Here is a 17,995-nt window from a genome sequence, read left to right as displayed (position 1 = left end):
GGATAGTCAGTGCACCCTGCGCTGGGTCCTGGATAGTCAGTGCACCCTGCGTTGGGTTCTTGATAGTCAGTGCACCCCTGTGCTGGGTCCTGGATAGTCAGTGCACCCTGCGTTGGGTTCTGGATAGTCAGTGCACCCTGCGCTGGGTCCTAGATAGTCCGTGCACCCTGCGCTGGGTCCTAGATAGTCAGTGCACCCTGCGCTGGGTCCTGGATAGTCAGTGCACCCTGCGCTGGGTCCTGGATAGTCAGTGCACCCTGCGCTGGGTCCTGGATAGTCAGTGCACCCTGCGCTGGGTCCTGGATAGTCAGTGCACCCTGCGCTGGGTCCTGGATAGTCAGTGCACCCTGCGCTGGGTCCTGGATAGTCAGTGCACCCTGCGCTGGGTCCTGGATAGTCAGTGCACCCTGCGCTAGGTCCTGGTAGGCTGCTGGAAAGCCTCAGATTGCTGTTTATCCACTAAAGGTGTGAGTAACGTGACAAGCCACGTGCCTCCGTGGGACGCTGCCTGAGCTCCCAGAGATGAAGAACGTGTGACTTTAAGAAATAAAGAGAACTTGTTTGTCTAAATAAAGTTCCTGGTTCCCTTAATTACAACGCCCACCTGCACGGATGTCCGCTTACAACGCCCACCTGCACGGATGTCCGCTTACAACGCCCACCTGCACGGATGTCCGCTTACAACGCCCACCTGCACGGATGTCCGCTTACAACGCCCGCCTGCACGGATGTCGGCTTACAACGCCCACCTGCACGGATGTCGGCTTACAACGCCCGCCTGCATGGATGTCGGCTTACAACGCCCGCCTGCACGGATGTCGGCTTACAACGCCCGCCTGCACGGATGTCGGCTTACAACGCCCGCCTGCACGGATGTCCGCTTACAACGCCCGCCTGCACGGATGTCGGCTTACAACGCCCGCCTGCACGGATGTCCGCTTACAACGCCCGCCTGCACGGATGTCCGCTTACAACGCCCGCCTGCACGGATGTCCGCTTACAACGCCCGCCTGCACGGATGTCGGCTTACAACGCCCACCTGCACGGGTTTGTCGGCTTACAACGCCCGCCTGCACGGATGTCGGCTTACAACGCCCACCTGCACGGATGTCGGCTTACAACGCCCGCCTGCACGGATGTCCGCTTACAACGCCCGCCTGCACGGATGTCCGCTTACAACGCCCGCCTGCACGGATGTCGGCTTACAACGCCCACCTGCACGGATGTCGGCTTACAACGCCCGCCTGCACGGATGTCGGCTTACAACGCCCGCCTGCACGGATGTCGGCTTACAACGCCCGCCTGCACGGATGTCGGCTTACAACGCCCGCCTGCACGGATGTCCGCTTACAACGCCCGCCTGCACGGATGTCCGCTTACAACGCCCGCCTGCACGGATGTCGGCTTACAACGCCCGCCTGCACGGATGTCGGCTTACAACGCCCGCCTGCACGGATGTCGGCTTACAACGCCCCCCTGCACGGATGTCGGCTTACAACGCCCGCCTGCACGGATGTCGGCTTACAACGCCTGCCTGCACGGATGTCCACTTACAACGCCCGCCTGCACGGATGTCGGCTTACAACGCCTGCCTGCACGGATGCCAATGCCCTGAGAAAGATAAACACCCGTACCTATTCCCACTACCTGACGTAACACTCCAATGCGCCAGGCAAGGAGGGGTTACATTTGGCGCCCAAAGTGGGGCTGGGAAAGCAAAATAAAATAATGTCATGTTTTTTGCTCGTTTTGGAACGTTTGGAGCGCAGAGTGTGTGTTTGTCATCTTTAATGTCTATGACCTGTAAACATGGAGGTATGAAGTTGCCCGCCGCAGAAACTGTGCTCCATGCAAGAGGCTGTGAAATGTTTGTGCAAGCTTTTCCTGATGCTCAAAAATGACGTCTGCCCTCCAATGGCCACCGCAGCTCCACTGCACACACGTGACCCTCGGCTGCTGAGACTCATAGTGGGGTGCCCCTAGTTGATCATAAGCCACTCTAGTGGCTGGACGCCTCACTCTTTGACTCCGACGAGTCTCGGTCTCAGTCTCTGGCTTCCTGATAAGAAAGATGCTCTGGGACTTGAGGTCCCATTTCTCCAGTAAGAAGTGGATTGGATGGAACAAAGTCTCTTTTGGGCACAAAGCTGGTACTGTTGGGGTTGAGGGAGTGACTTGTTGAAGCCGTGGGTGAGAGTACTCGAGGCTCAGGCCCATTACCTGGTGCTCCTTCGAGAGGTGCCCACCAGTCTCTGGTGTGGTCAGCAGAAGTTTCTTCCACAGGATCTGGATCGCTCTTGGTCATGGGACCGGGAGTTTCTGTAGATTCGTTGGGCTCAGGTTAGTTGCAACAGTCTCTGGTTCTGAGCCGCCATCGCCCACTTTGGTATGGGCAACAAATGGTTTCTATGCCAAACCTTTACCCTGCCTGCGGTGTCGCGTATGTAATACACAGGGAAGCCCGGCATTTGGACTCTACTTCAAAGTGTCCTTCTCTCCATCGATCGGCCAGCTTGTGTTTGCTGCGAATCCCCAAGTTGCGTAAGAGAACAGCGTCTCCAGGCCGAAGCTCCCGATAGCGGACTTTATGATCGTATCTCCGCTTGTTGTTGGTGTTTAACTGGGCTGTGGCCCTTTCCGCTAACTGATAGGCGCGGTGCAAACTATCTTGCAGTCGCTTCACATAGCGGTAGTGAGCCACATTGGTTACCCCATTGGTAGATACCCTGAGGCGGATGTCTACCGGCAGTCGCGCCTCTCTGCCGAACATCATAAAGTAGGGCGTATACCCCGTAGATTCATGCCGAGTGCAATTGTATGCGTGTACCATTGCCTCAACATGCTTGCTCCATTCTCCCTTTTGAGAGCCCTTTAAGGTGCCTAACATATCCAACAAAGTCCGATTTAATCTGTCAGGGAGAGCATCCCCCTCAGGGTGATAGGGAGTAGTCCTAGACTTTTGGATATTTAATAACTCCTTGTTAGGAGCTACTTGATCAGTTTGCTCTCAAAGTCCCTTCCTTGGCTGGAGTGCATTCGGTTTGGCAGACCGTAGTGCACAAAATATTTCTCCCACAGTACTTTGGCTACCGTGATAGCTTTCTGGTCTTTTGTTGGAAATGCCTGGGAGTAGCGGGTGTAATGATCGGTCACTACCAGCACACTGCCGATGCCCCTGGAGTCGGGTTCGATACACAAGAAGTCCATGCAGACTAAATCCATTGGGCCAGAGCTTTTAAGATGGCCTATTGGGGCAGCACGGGTGGGCAGTGTTATTCTCTGGAGACATCATAATCATCTTCTGCAATGCCGCTCCACGGACTCCCGCATTTTGGGCCAGGAGATTCGGTCTCGTATTAAACCGAATGTTTTATCTACCACTAAATGTCCATGGTCATCGTGTAGGATCTTAGCACATGGTACTGCATACTTCGGGGTAGAAACAGCTGTCGTATGTCCGGATGATTGTGATAGGGGACGACCCGATAGAGAAGACCACGATCTATTTTGAATTTGTACCATTCCCTCATCAGAATGGCGACACCATTAGCGGGGATGGATTATTCTGATGTAGAGCTTCGAGGATAGCATTAGCCACGGATCGTTTATCTGCGCCATCACTATCTCCTTCCACATTAGGACAGTGTTTGGAAGAATTTCCAGGCCGTCCAGACTACAGTAAGTGGCAGGAAGGGCCTGTGGCCGTCATCCCAAAAAATCAGCAAATCTCAACTCGGAGAACGCGACTTTATCGTCTACGATTGCCGCGGTAGAACCCATCGCCTTCATTCCTGGTCCTGGGATTTCTTTCCATGGGCCCTCATCTGACGTACTCCGTCCCGGTCTCCTAGATAGGGCGTCAGCTCCTACGTTCAGAGGACCGGGTTTATACTTCAGGGTGAACTGATAATTGGATAGGGCGGCCAACCATCTATGGCCAGTGGCATCCAATTTGGCTGTCATTAGGATATGGGTCAATGGATTGTTGTCCGTTCTTACTTCAAAGGAGACCCTGTATAAACAGTCATTACGTTTTTCCACTACGGCCCACTTGAGGGCGAGGAATTCTAATTTGTGAATGGGTAGTTTTTCTCACTAGGGGTTAAGTTTCGTCTCACTTATGCCACTGGTCGCAAGCCGGCTGGATACTTCTGGTGTAGCACTGCTCCCAGCCCGTTGAAGCTGGCGTCCACGTGTAGGACGTAAGGTTTCTCGGGATCAGCATAAGTCAAGACTGGGGCTTCCGTCAGGCTTTTCTTGAGTCCGATGAAAGCGTTCTCACAAGTAGAGGTCCATCTGTCGCCAAAAGGGGTTCGCGGAGACGTTGCTCTCTGCCGAGGTTCCTCTGGATAAACCTTGAGTAGGTTGTTAAGGGCCTTGGCTTTACTGGAGTATCCTTCAACGAAGAGACGGTAATAGCCGCAGAACCCTAAGAAGGATCTCAATGCCATCACGTTATCTGGTCTTGGCCAGTTCATCACGGCCTCGACCTTGGCGGGATCGGTGGCAACTCCGTCTGCAGACACAATGTGACCCATATAGGTGACGGACGTTCAGCAGAACCGGCACTTATACAGGGATAACTTCAGGCCCTTTTTGCCTAGCCTATCCAGCACCTTCAGGGGGCATTCCTCATGCTCTTCGAGGGTCTTCCCAAATACAATGATATCATCGAGGTAAACCAGGCACCCGCGGGGGTTCATGTCCCCAATCGTCTTCTCTATCAACCTCTGGAAAGTCGCTGGGGCACCACAAATAACTTGAGGCATCCAGGTGAATTGATAGAACCCGAGAGGGCAGACGAATGCCGTCTTCTCCTGGTCTCCAGCACACGGGCGCACTGACTGGTGGACAAATGGGATCCGCCGATCCAGTGATGTCATCCACGGTGAGTCCGCCTTCGCGTGGGGTGGTATCCTGCTGGCGTGTCCCACCATGATGATAGTCTCTGTGTCTTCCAGTGTGGTCTGATCCCAGACCACAATTATCAGGGATTGCTTGCTTAGCAGCTGTGTCCCTAACTACTCAATTAGCTAATGGGGCAGGGTCCCTACCTAAGGGCCTGTCCCTATAGCAGCCACAAACTACACTTGTGAGTCGGGGCCTAGCTGGGGCCTATGGGGAAATCTGGCATAGTGCAGAGGGTCACAGACCCCTGTACACATACCTCCTCCCATGTCTGTGTCCCAGCTCCGACTGCCTCCTTTTCCTGAGCGCGCCAAAGGTATCTCTCACAAGCAGGGGATTCGGCCGCGCTATTGGCTCCCTGGTGTCAGGTGGTACTCCAACCCCTGAGCACTATGGGGCTTGTAGTCCCCGCGAAGCCTCTCTCTATGGACTGCCTTGTGCGCTGCCTACACTGCGCAACCCTCCAATGGCCGTCGCAGCTCTACTGCGCACACACGACCCTTGCGCTGCGCCACGTACCACCAACATGGCGGCGCCCTGCAGAGGGAGCTGCCAGTGAACCCGTCGCCACCCACAACATCCCCCCACAGCAGCGGAGGTAAACGAAGGGGAAACAGGGAATCGGGGAGCCAGAGGGGGACCTGGCTACATCAGCCTGTTCTTATTGCTGGCATCTACCGCCCCCCTAAAGCCTCTCTACAATCCCTGACTGATATCACCCAATTTCTTGGCTCCATTTCCTCTCTGAATGAGAAGAGTGAGCTGCTAGTTCTTGGGGATTTCAACTACAATTGGCTTGACCCTAAAAACCACAAAATCCAGATACAACTCAAGTCACTTAACCCATCGCAACTCATTTCCCAACCCACACGGATAAACCTGAAGTCGCATAACCATTCCTTGCTAGACTGGATTCTCTCCTCAAACCCCAGCAGAATCCAATCCTCTGGCACCTTCCTGACATTTTCAGTGACCATGCAATAGTGTACTGTGTAAGGAAAATTAAACCGCCCCAATCAAGCCCTAAAGTTCTCCTCACTAGAACATTTAAAAACTTTAACCCACAACAGTTTCTGGCTGATCTTACTACAGAATCAACTTAATTCCCGACCCTGATTCTGCGCTCGACTATTTCCAATCCGAGTTCTTAAAACTCTGCGATACCCATGCTCGACTATGCAAAATAAGGGTACGGGGGGGCCCACCTTCCATGGGTTACACCTGACCTTATAGCACTCTACCAGCTCAGGGATGCCTTGTGGAAAAGCTACAAAGTAACTGGCACTACCAAGGATCTCAATCACTACAGATGTCTGCAGAACGTGTGCACAAGGCAAACAAGGCACGCAAAAGCACAATATTACTCTGACAATCTCCACCAAAATACATCAAACCCAGCTAACTTCAGAAAGGTCAGTAACAATTTATTCCAGCCTTTTAGCTATCAACCATCTAATATCAAAAAGGATGATACTACTCTGACAAATTGCACTTAGCAAATGCTAAATTGTACAAAGGTTTTTAATACGGTTGATCATGCTATCTTGTTAAACTGGTTTCACTCCTTCCTATCACATAGATCTCAATATGTATCTATCTCGGACTATACAGTAACTCCAACCCTTTGGAAGTCACCTGTGGTGTCCCGCAAGGCTCTGTTCTGTTGGCCCTACTCTTTTTACTCTTCATTAATGATTTACCCACAGCTTGTAAGGAAGCCTCAATACACATGTATGCGGATGACACAATCCTATACGCACACAGCCCCTAAACTCTCTAACCTTGAACACGTACTTCAATCTGACTTTTTGAGACTTGAATACTGGATTTGGTATTTGGGTCTACGGCTACATTTCTAAAGCTACTAATGACAGCTACTTACCAGAACCAACGCTAAAACTAATCTAGCCCTTGTGACTAGTTTTAAATATCTGAGCATATGGCTTGACTCCCATTTAACATTCGGGTTGCACATTGCTACTTACAAAACTATACCAATCTAGTTGTACTTTATATGAACAAATCCTCCCTAAGTCTCCTGGTCAGAAAGCGTATCGCACAGCAGGTGCTAATGCCAATTATAGACTAATGGGACATAGTATATGGCTCGGCACCTCAAACCCACCTTAGGAAACTAGACACCCTCTAACTCAATATGCCACTTTGTCCTCCATTGCAACTACAACACACATCACTGCGAAATGCTCAAAGAACTAGATTAGTCATCACTTGAGTCTAGGCGCAAAGTTCACCTTTCCTATATTGCCTGCAAATACTTCTGGGGAAGCTACCCGTCTACCTGAACAAGCTCCTCACCCCTACCACATGCAGCACCTATCACCTGAGATCAGACTCCAAAAGACTGTTCATGGTCCCAAGGTTCAACAAAGTATCCGGCCGCTCCTCCTTCTCCTACCGTGCACCCCTAAACTGGAACAACCTACCAGAGACTCTCATATCCACCACCAGTTTAAGTTCTTTCAAAACTAAAGCTGTTTCACATTTTTATCTGGTCTGTAACTGTTACATACGCCTATAATATATATTATCTGTAACTGTGCATGCAATGTCTTGTATATAATGTATACCCTGCTCACTTAATGTAGCTATGTATTTGTCATTATAACTCTGTGCCCAGGACATGCGTGAGAACGAGAGGTAACTCTCACTGTATTACTGCCTGTAACACGTTATAACTCTGTGCCCAGGACATGCGTGAGAACGAGAGGTAACTCTCACTGTATTACTGCCTGTAACACGTTATAACTCTGTGCCCAGGACATGCGTGAGAACGAGAGGTAACTCTCACTGTATCACTGCCTGTAACACATGTTATAACTCTGTGCCCAGGACATGCGTGAGAACGAGAGGTAACTCTCACTGTATTACTGCCTGTAACACGTTATAACTCTGTGCCCAGGACATACGTGAGAACGAGAGGTAACTCTCACTGTATTACTGCCTGTAACACGTTATAACTCTGTGCCGAGGACATGCGTGAGAACGAGAGGTAACTCTCACTGTATTACTGCCTGTAACACATGTTATATCTCTGTGCCCAGGACATGCGTGAGAACGAGAGGTAACTCTCACTGTATTACTGCCTGTAACACGTTATAACTCTGTGCCCAGGACATGCGTGAGAACGAGAGGTAACTCTCACTGTATTACTGCCTGTAACACATGTTATAACTCTGTGCCCAGGACATGCGTGAGAACGAGAGGTAACTCTCACTGTATTACTTCCTGTAACACACGTTATAACTCTGTGCCCAGGACATGCGTGAGAACGAGAGGTAACTCTCACTGTATTACTGCCTGTAACACGTTATAACTCTGTGCCCAGGACATGCGTGAGAACGAGAGGTAACTCTCACTGTATTACTGCCTGTAACACATGTTACTGCTGCGGCACAGTTTATTCGAGCATTTGCCCGTTCTGTGCCGCAGCAGTAGCCTGGCGCGCGCCCGAGTGTGACGGGCGCGCGCCGAAGCAGCGGAAGAGCGCCCTCCGATCGGGGCGCTCTCCCTACCGCTGCCGGGTCCGCCGGGTCCCCCGGAACCCCCTGCCGCTGTCCCGCAATCGCGGGACACCAGGGCTCCCTCGGGGAGCCCCTGGACACGCGTGCAGGGGGCGCACGCTCCCGATGACGCGTGACCGCGCGTCTATGACGCGCGGCACGCCGAGGGGCGGCCACTAGCAAGCCGGGAAATCTCCCGGCTTGCGGTACCGGCCACACTCGAATAAAGTGTGTCGGTAGTGTATAACTCTGTGCCCAGGACATGCGTGAGAACGAGCGGTAACTCTCACTGTATTACTGCCTGTAACACACGTTATAACTCTGTGCCCAGGACATGCGTGAGAACGAGCGGTAACTCTCACTGTATTACTGCCTGTAACACGTTATAACTCTGTGCCCAGGACATGCGTGAGAACGAGAGGTAACTCTCACTGTATTACTTCCTGTAACACACGTTATAACTCTGTGCCCAGGACATGCGTGAGAACGAGCGGTAACTCTCACTGTATTACTGCCTGTAACACGTTATAACTCTGTGCCCAGGACATGCGTGAGAACGAGCGGTAACTCTCACTGTATTACTGCCTGTAACACGTTATAACTCTGTGCCCAGGACATGCGTGAGAACGAGAGGTAACTCTCACTGTATTACTGCCTGTAACACGTTATAACTCTGTGCCCAGGACATGCGTGAGAACGAGAGGTAACTCTCACTGTATTACTGCCTGTAACACGTTATAACTCTGTACCCAGGACATGCGTGAGAACGAGAGGTAACTCTCACTGTATTACTTCCTGTAACACATGTTATAACTCTGTACCCAGGACATGCGTGAGAACGAGAGGTAACTCTCACTGTATTACTGCCTGTAACACATGTTATAACTCTGTGCCCAGGACATGTGTGAGAACGAGAGGTAACTCTCACTGTATTACTGCCTGTAACACATGTTATAACTCTGTACCCAGGACATGTGTGAGAACGAGCGGTAACTCTCACTGTATTACTGCCTGTAACACATGTTATAACTCTGTGCCCAGGACATGCGTGAGAACGAGAGGTAACTCACTGTATTACTTCCTGTAACACATGTTATAACTCTGTGCCCAGGACATGCGTGAGAACGAGAGGTAACTCTCACTGTATTACTGCCTGTAACACGTTATAACTCTGTGCCCAGGACATGCGTGAGAACGAGAGGTAACTCTCACTGTATTACTGCCTGTAACACACGTTATAACTCTGTGCCCAGGACATGCGTGAGAGCGAGAGGTAACTCTCACTGTATTACTTCCTGTAACACGTTATAACTCTGTGCCCAGGACATGCGTGAGAACGAGAGGTAACTCTCACTGTATTACTGCCTGTAACACATGTTATAACTCGGTGCCCAGGACATGCGTGAGAACGAGAGGTAACTCTCACTGTATTACTTCCTGTAACACGTTATAACTCTGTGCCCAGGACATGCGTGAGAACGAGAGGTAACTCTCACTGTATTACTGCCTGTAACACGTTATAACTCTGTGCCCAGGACATGCGTGAGAACGAGCGGTAACTCTCACTGTATTACTTCCTGGTAACAAGTTATAACTCTGTGCCCAGGACATGCGTGAGAACGAGCGGTAACTCTCACTGTATTACTACTGCCTGTAACACGTTATAACTCTGTGCCCAGGACATGCGTGAGAACGAGAGGTAACTCTCACTGTATTACTGCCTGTAACACGTTATAACTCTGTGCCCAGGACATGCGTGAGAACGTGCGGTAACTCTCACTGTATTACTGCCTGTAACACGTTATAACTCTGTGCCCAGGACATGCGTGAGAGCGAGAGGTAACTCTCACTGTATTACTGCCTGTAACACGTTATAACTCTGTGCCCAGGACATGTGTGAGAACGAGAGGTAACTCTCACTGTATTACTGCCTGTAACACACGTTATTACTCCGTGCCCAGGACATGTGTGAGAACGAGAGGTAACTCTCACTGTATTACTGCCTGTAACACGTTATAACTCTGTGCCCAGGACATGCGTGAGAACGAGAGGTAACTCTCACTGTATTACTGCCTGTAACACGTTATAACTCTGTGCCCAGGACATGCGTGAGAACAAGAGGTAACTCACTGTATTACTGCCTGTAACACATGTTATAACTCTGTGCCCAGGACATGCGTGAGAACGAGCGGTAACTCTCACTGTATTACTGCCTGTAACACGTTATAACTCTGTGCCCAGGACATGCGTGAGAACGAGCGGTAACTCTCACTGTGTTACTTCCTGTAACACATGTTATAACTCTGTGCCCAGGACATGCGTGAGAACGAGAGGTAACTCTCACTGTATTACTGCCTGTAACACATGTTATAACTCTGTGCCCAGGACATGCGTGAGAACGAGAGGTAACTCTCACTGTATTACTGCCTGTAACACGTTATAACTCTGTGCCCAGGACATGCGTGAGAACGAGAGGTAACTCTCACTGTATTACTGCCTGTAACATGTTATAACTCTGTGCCCAGGACATGCGTGAGAACGAGAGGTAACTCTCACTGTATTACTGCCTGTAACACATGTTATAACTCTGTGCCCAGGACATGCGTGAGAACGAGCGGTAACTCTCACTGTATTACTGCCTGTAACACGTTATAACTCTGTGCCCAGGACATGCGTGAGAGCGAGAGGTAACTCTCACTGTATTACTGCCTGTAACACGTAATAACTCTGTGCCCAGGACATGCGTGAGAGCGAGAAGTAACTCTCACTGTGTTACTTCCTGTAACACATGTTATAACTCTGTGCCCAGGACATGCGTGAGAACGAGAGGTAACTCTCACTGTATTACTGCCTGTAACACATGTTATAACTCTGTGCCCAGGACATGCGTGAGAACGAGAGGTAACTCTCACTGTATTACTGCCTGTAACACGTTATAACTCTGTGCCCAGGACATGCGTGAGAACGAGAGGTAACTCTCACTGTATTACTGCCTGTAACATGTTATAACTCTGTGCCCAGGACATGCGTGAGAACGAGAGGTAACTCTCACTGTATTACTGCCTGTAACACATGTTATAACTCTGTGCCCAGGACATGCGTGAGAACGAGCGGTAACTCTCACTGTATTACTGCCTGTAACACGTTATAACTCTGTGCCCAGGACATGCGTGAGAGCGAGAGGTAACTCTCACTGTATTACTGCCTGTAACACGTAATAACTCTGTGCCCAGGACATGCGTGAGAGCGAGAAGTAACTCTCACTGTATTACTTCCTGGTAACACGTTATAACTCTGTGCCCAGGACATGCGTGAGAACGAGAGGTAACTCTCACTGTATTACTGCCTGTAACACGTTATAACTCTGTGCCCAGGACATGCGTGAGAGCGAGAGGTAACTCTCACTGTATTACTGCCTGTAACACACGTTATAACTCTGTGCCCAGGACATGCGTGAGAACGAGAGGTAACTCTCACTGTATTACTGCCTGTAACACATGTTATATCTCTGTGCCCAGGACATGCGTGAGAACGAGAGGTAACTCTCACTGTATTACTTCCTGTAACACGTTATAACTCTGTGCCCAGGAAATGCGTGAGAACGAGCGGTAACTCTCACTGTATTACTGCCTGTAACACGTTATAACTCTGTGCCCAGGACATGCGTGAGAACGAGCGGTAACTCTCACTGTGTTACTTCCTGTAACACGTTATAACTCTGTGCCCAGGACATGCGTGAGAACGAGAGGTAACTCTCACTGTATTACTGCCTGTAACACATGTTATAACTCTGTGCCCAGGACATGCGTGAGAACGAGAGGTAACTCTCACTGTATTACTGCCTGTAACACGTTATAACTCTGTGCCCAGGACATGCGTGAGAACGAGAGGTAACTCTCACTGTATTACTGCCTGTAACATGTTATAACTCTGTGCCCAGGACATGCGTGAGAACGAGAGGTAACTCTCACTGTATTACTGCCTGTAACACATGTTATAACTCTGTGCCCAGGACATGCGTGAGAACGAGCGGTAACTCTCACTGTATTACTGCCTGTAACACGTTATAACTCTGTGCCCAGGACATGCGTGAGAGCGAGAGGTAACTCTCACTGTATTACTGCCTGTAACACGTAATAACTCTGTGCCCAGGACATGCGTGAGAGCGAGAAGTAACTCTCACTGTGTTACTTCCTGTAACACATGTTATAACTCTGTGCCCAGGACATGCGTGAGAACGAGAGGTAACTCTCACTGTATTACTGCCTGTAACACATGTTATAACTCTGTGCCCAGGACATGCGTGAGAACGAGAGGTAACTCTCACTGTATTACTGCCTGTAACACGTTATAACTCTGTGCCCAGGACATGCGTGAGAACGAGAGGTAACTCTCACTGTATTACTGCCTGTAACATGTTATAACTCTGTGCCCAGGACATGCGTGAGAACGAGAGGTAACTCTCACTGTATTACTGCCTGTAACACATGTTATAACTCTGTGCCCAGGACATGCGTGAGAACGAGCGGTAACTCTCACTGTATTACTGCCTGTAACACGTTATAACTCTGTGCCCAGGACATGCGTGAGAGCGAGAGGTAACTCTCACTGTATTACTGCCTGTAACACGTAATAACTCTGTGCCCAGGACATGCGTGAGAGCGAGAAGTAACTCTCACTGTATTACTTCCTGGTAACACGTTATAACTCTGTGCCCAGGACATGCGTGAGAACGAGAGGTAACTCTCACTGTATTACTGCCTGTAACACGTTATAACTCTGTGCCCAGGACATGCGTGAGAGCGAGAGGTAACTCTCACTGTATTACTGCCTGTAACACACGTTATAACTCTGTGCCCAGGACACGCGTGAGAACGAGAGGTAACTCTCACTGTATTACTGCCTGTAACACGTTATAACTCTGTGCCCAGGACATGCGTGAGAACGAGAGGTAACTCTCACTGTATTACTGCCTGTAACACACGTTATAACTCTGTGCTCAGGACATGCGTGAGAGCGGGAGGTAACTCTCACTGTATTACTGCCTGTAACACGTTATAACTCTGTGCCCAGGACATGCGTGAGAGCGAGAGGTAACTCTCACTGTATTACTGCCTGTAACACGTTATAACTCTGTGCCCAGGACATGCGTGAGAACGAGAGGTAACTCTCACTGTATTACTGCCTGTAACACATGTTATATCTCTGTGCTCAGGGCATGCATGAGAACGAGAGGTAACTCTCACTGTATTACTTCCTGTAACACATGTTATAACTCTGTACCCAGGACATGCGTGAGAACGAGAGGTAACTCTCACTGTATTACTGCCTGTAACACGTTATAACTCTGTGCCCAGGACATTCGTGAGAACGAGAGGTAACTCTCACTGTATTACTGCCTGTAACACGTTATAACTCTGTGCCCAGGACATGCGTGAGAACGAGAGGTAACTCTCACTGTATTACTGCCTGTAACATGTTATAACTCTGTGCCCAGGACATGCGTGAGAACGAGAGGTAACTCTCACTGTTTTACTGCCTGTAACACGTTATAACTCTGTGCCCAGGACATGCGTGAGAACGAGAGGTAACTCTCACTGTATTACTGCCTGTAACACATGTTATAACTCTGTGCCCAGGACATGCGTGAGAGCGAGAGGTAACTCTCACTGTATTACTGCCTGTAACACGTTATAACTCTGTGCCCAGGACATGCGTGAGAGCGAGAGGTAACTCTCACTGTATTACTTCCTGGAAAAATATTTTATAAATAAATAGTACATACATCCCGTGTTCTCCAGAACTGAACACCATACCCAACATGGGGTCTAACCAATGATTTCCCCCACCCTCCCTCGGCCGGCTCCCGATCGCTCACGGGTCATTCTGAGCTGATCTATTTAATGACCTGCCACTATCCTGCTGATTTTCCTCACGTCTGCACACGTGTAATGTGACGGTCCCGCTGCTGACCGCAGTTGCTGTGATCACCTGTACATGGGTCACACGTGTAGTTGTAGTTGGCGTGTTCCATACTCACCCCACACACTCGGCCACGCGTCGCATGGAATCCTGGGACACAAAGACGTGGCAAGCAAAGCGACTCAAAACGGGGTGTTTGGTGATAAAGCCGAAATAACTAAAGAAACAGAAATGTGGGTGAGATGTATAAGGGCGAGATACCGACAGGGCGAGGCACTCAGGTGGGCGAGATACTTCCACAGGAGAGTTCTCTCTGACCAATGAACCCCCAACCTGTAAACCTGACCCTGTAACAGAGACACTGACCCCCAGTCACACACCTGCCCCTGTAACTGAGACACTGACCCCCCAGTCACATACCTGTCCCTGTAACTGAGACACTGACCCCCCAGTCACACACCTGCCTCTGTAACTGAGACACTGACCCCCCAGTCACACACCTGACCCTGTAACTGAGACACTGACCCCCCAGTCACACACCTGCCTCTGTAACAGAGACACTGACCCCCAGTCACACACCTGCCCCTGTAACTGAGACACTGACCCCCCAGTCACACACCTGCCTCTGTAACTGAGACACTGACCCCCCAGTCACACACCTGCCTCTGTAACAGAGACACTGACCCCCAGTCACACACCTGCCTCTGTAACAGAGACACTGACCCCCCAGTCACACACCTGCCTCTGTAACTGAGACACTGACCCCCAGTCACACACCTGCCTCTGTAACAGAGACACTGACCCCCCAGTCACACACCTGTCCCTGTAACAGAGACACTGACCCCCAGTCACACACCTGCCTCTGTAACAGAGACACTGACCCCCCAGTCACATACCTGTCCCTGTAACAGAGACACTGACCCCCAGTCAGACACCTGCCCCTGTAACTGAGACACTGACCCCCCAGTCACACACCTGCCTCTGTAACTGAGACACTGACCCCCAGTCACACACCTGCCCCTGTAACTGAGACACTGACCCCCAGTCACACACCTGCCCCTGTAACTGAGACATTGACCCCCAGTCACACACCTGCCCCCTGTTTTCTCACCAGCTGTTGCGGGGGTGACATCCACAGAATGAAATATTCTTCATCTGAAAAAAGTGACTGCATCGCTCGTCCTGTAACACAACAAAGATCAGAGCAACAACTTCAAAACCATACAATCTCGTAACCATACAGCCCCATAACCATACAATCCTATAACCACATAACCATACAATCCCATAACCATACAATCCCATAACCATACAGCCCCATAACCATACAATCCTATAACCACATAACCATACAATCCCATAACCATACAATCCCATAACCATACAGCCCCATAACCATACAATCCTATAACCACATAACCATACAATCCCGTAGACATACAATCCCGTAGACATACAATCCCGTAGACATACAATCCCATAGACATACAATCCCATAACCATACAATCCCATAGACATACAATCCCATAACCATACAATCCCATAATAATACAATCCCATAACCATACAATCCCATAACCATACAATCCCGTAGACATACAATCCCGTAGACATACAATCCCGTAGACATACAATCCCGTAGACATACAATCCCGTAGACATACAATCCCATAACCATACAATCCCATCACCATACAATCCCATAACTATACAATCCCATAACTATACAATCCCATAACTATACAATCCCATAACAATACAATCCCATAACTATACAATCCCATAACTATACAATCCCATAACTATACAATCCCATAACTATACAATCCCATAACTATACAATCCCATAACCATACAATCCCATAACCATACAATCCCATAACCACACAACCATACAATCCCATAACCATACAATCCCATAACCACACAAACATAAAATCCCATAACCATATAATCCCATAACCATACAATCCCATAACCATACAATCCCATAACCATACAATCCCATAACCACACAAACATACAATCCCATAACCATACAATCCCATAACCATACAATCCCATAACCACACAACCATACAATCCCATAACCATACAATCCATAACCACACAAACATACAATCCCATAACCATAACAATCCCATAACCACACAAAAATACAATCCCATAACCATACAATCCCATAACCATACAATCCCATAACCATACAATCCCATAACCACACAAACATACAATCCCATAACCATACAATCCCATAACCATACAATCCCATAACCACACAAACATACAATCCCATAACCACACAAACATACAATCCCATAACCATACAATCCCATAACCATACAATCCCATAACCACACAAACATACAATCCCATAACCATACAATCCCATAACCACACAAACATACAATCCCATAACCATACAATCCCATAACCATACAATCCCATAACGATACAACCATACAACCATACAATCCCATAACCATACAACCATACAATCCCATAACCATACAATCCCATAACCACACAAACATACAATCCCATAACCATACAATCCCATAACCATACAATCCCATAACCACACAAACATACAATCCCATAACCATACAATCCCATAACCATACAATCCCATAACCATACAACCATACAATCCCATAACCATACAATCCCATAACCACACAAACATACAATCCCATAACCATACAATCCCATAACCATACAATCCCATAACCACACAAACATACAATCCCATAACCATACAATCCCATAACCATACAATCCCATAACCATACAATCCCATAACCATACAATCCCATAACCATTCAATCCCATAACCATACAATCCCATAACCATACAATCCCATAACCATACAATCCCATAACCATACAATCCCATAACCATACAATCCCATAACCATACAATCCCATAACCATACAATCCCATAACTATACAATCCCATAACTATACAATCCCATAACCATACAATCCCATAACCATACAATCCCATAACCACACAAACATACAATCCCATAACAACACAAACATGCAATTCCATAAACACACAATCCCATAAACACATAACCATACAATCCCATAACCACACAATCCCATAACCACACAATCCCATAACCACACAATCCCATAACTATACAATCCCATAACTATACAATCCCATAACTATACAATCCCATAACTATACAATCCCATAACCATACAATCCCATAACCATACAATCCCATAACCACACAAACATACAATCCCATAACCACACAAACATGCAATTCCATAAACACACAATCCCATAAACACATAACCATACAATCCCATAACCACACAATCCCATAACCACACAATCCCATAACCACACAATCCCATAACCACACAATCCCATAACCACACAATCCCATAACCACACAATCCCATAACCATACATACAATCCCATAACTATACAATCCCATAACTAAACAATACCATAACTATACAATTACATAAATATACAATCCCATAACTATACAATCCCATAACCACACAATCCCATAACCACACAAACATACAATCCCATAACCACACAACCATACAACTATACAATCCCATAACCACACAACCGTATAATCCCATAACCACACAATCCCATAACCACA

General features: G+C 48.5%; 1 protein-coding gene and 1 long non-coding RNA gene across 3 annotated transcripts in view; one reads left to right on the top strand and one right to left on the bottom strand.

The window, feature by feature from the left end:
• MAPK8IP2 (mitogen-activated protein kinase 8 interacting protein 2) overlaps positions 1 to 17,995 on the bottom strand; it is a 174,757-nt gene that overhangs the window by 23,143 nt on the left and 133,619 nt on the right. For both annotated transcript variants that reach the window (XM_075599235.1, XM_075599236.1), the window contains 2 exons: positions 15,463 to 15,533; positions 14,470 to 14,568 (listed from right to left, as the gene is read on the bottom strand). In XM_075599235.1, the coding sequence (XP_075455350.1) occupies positions 14,470 to 14,568; positions 15,463 to 15,533 (170 nt within the window). The remainder of the gene's footprint in view (positions 1 to 14,469; positions 14,569 to 15,462; positions 15,534 to 17,995) is intronic.
• Positions 1 to 17,995, top strand: part of LOC142494784 (uncharacterized) — a 130,015-nt gene that overhangs the window by 34,103 nt on the left and 77,917 nt on the right. The gene's annotated exons all lie outside the window — the stretch shown is intronic.

This window comes from Ascaphus truei, chromosome 5 (assembly GCF_040206685.1).
Source record: "Ascaphus truei isolate aAscTru1 chromosome 5, aAscTru1.hap1, whole genome shotgun sequence".
In the NCBI taxonomy this organism is placed as follows: Eukaryota; Metazoa; Chordata; class Amphibia; order Anura; family Ascaphidae; genus Ascaphus; species Ascaphus truei.
Note: the sequence above shows the minus strand (reverse complement) of the source record. Positions and strands in the feature narration are given on the sequence as shown.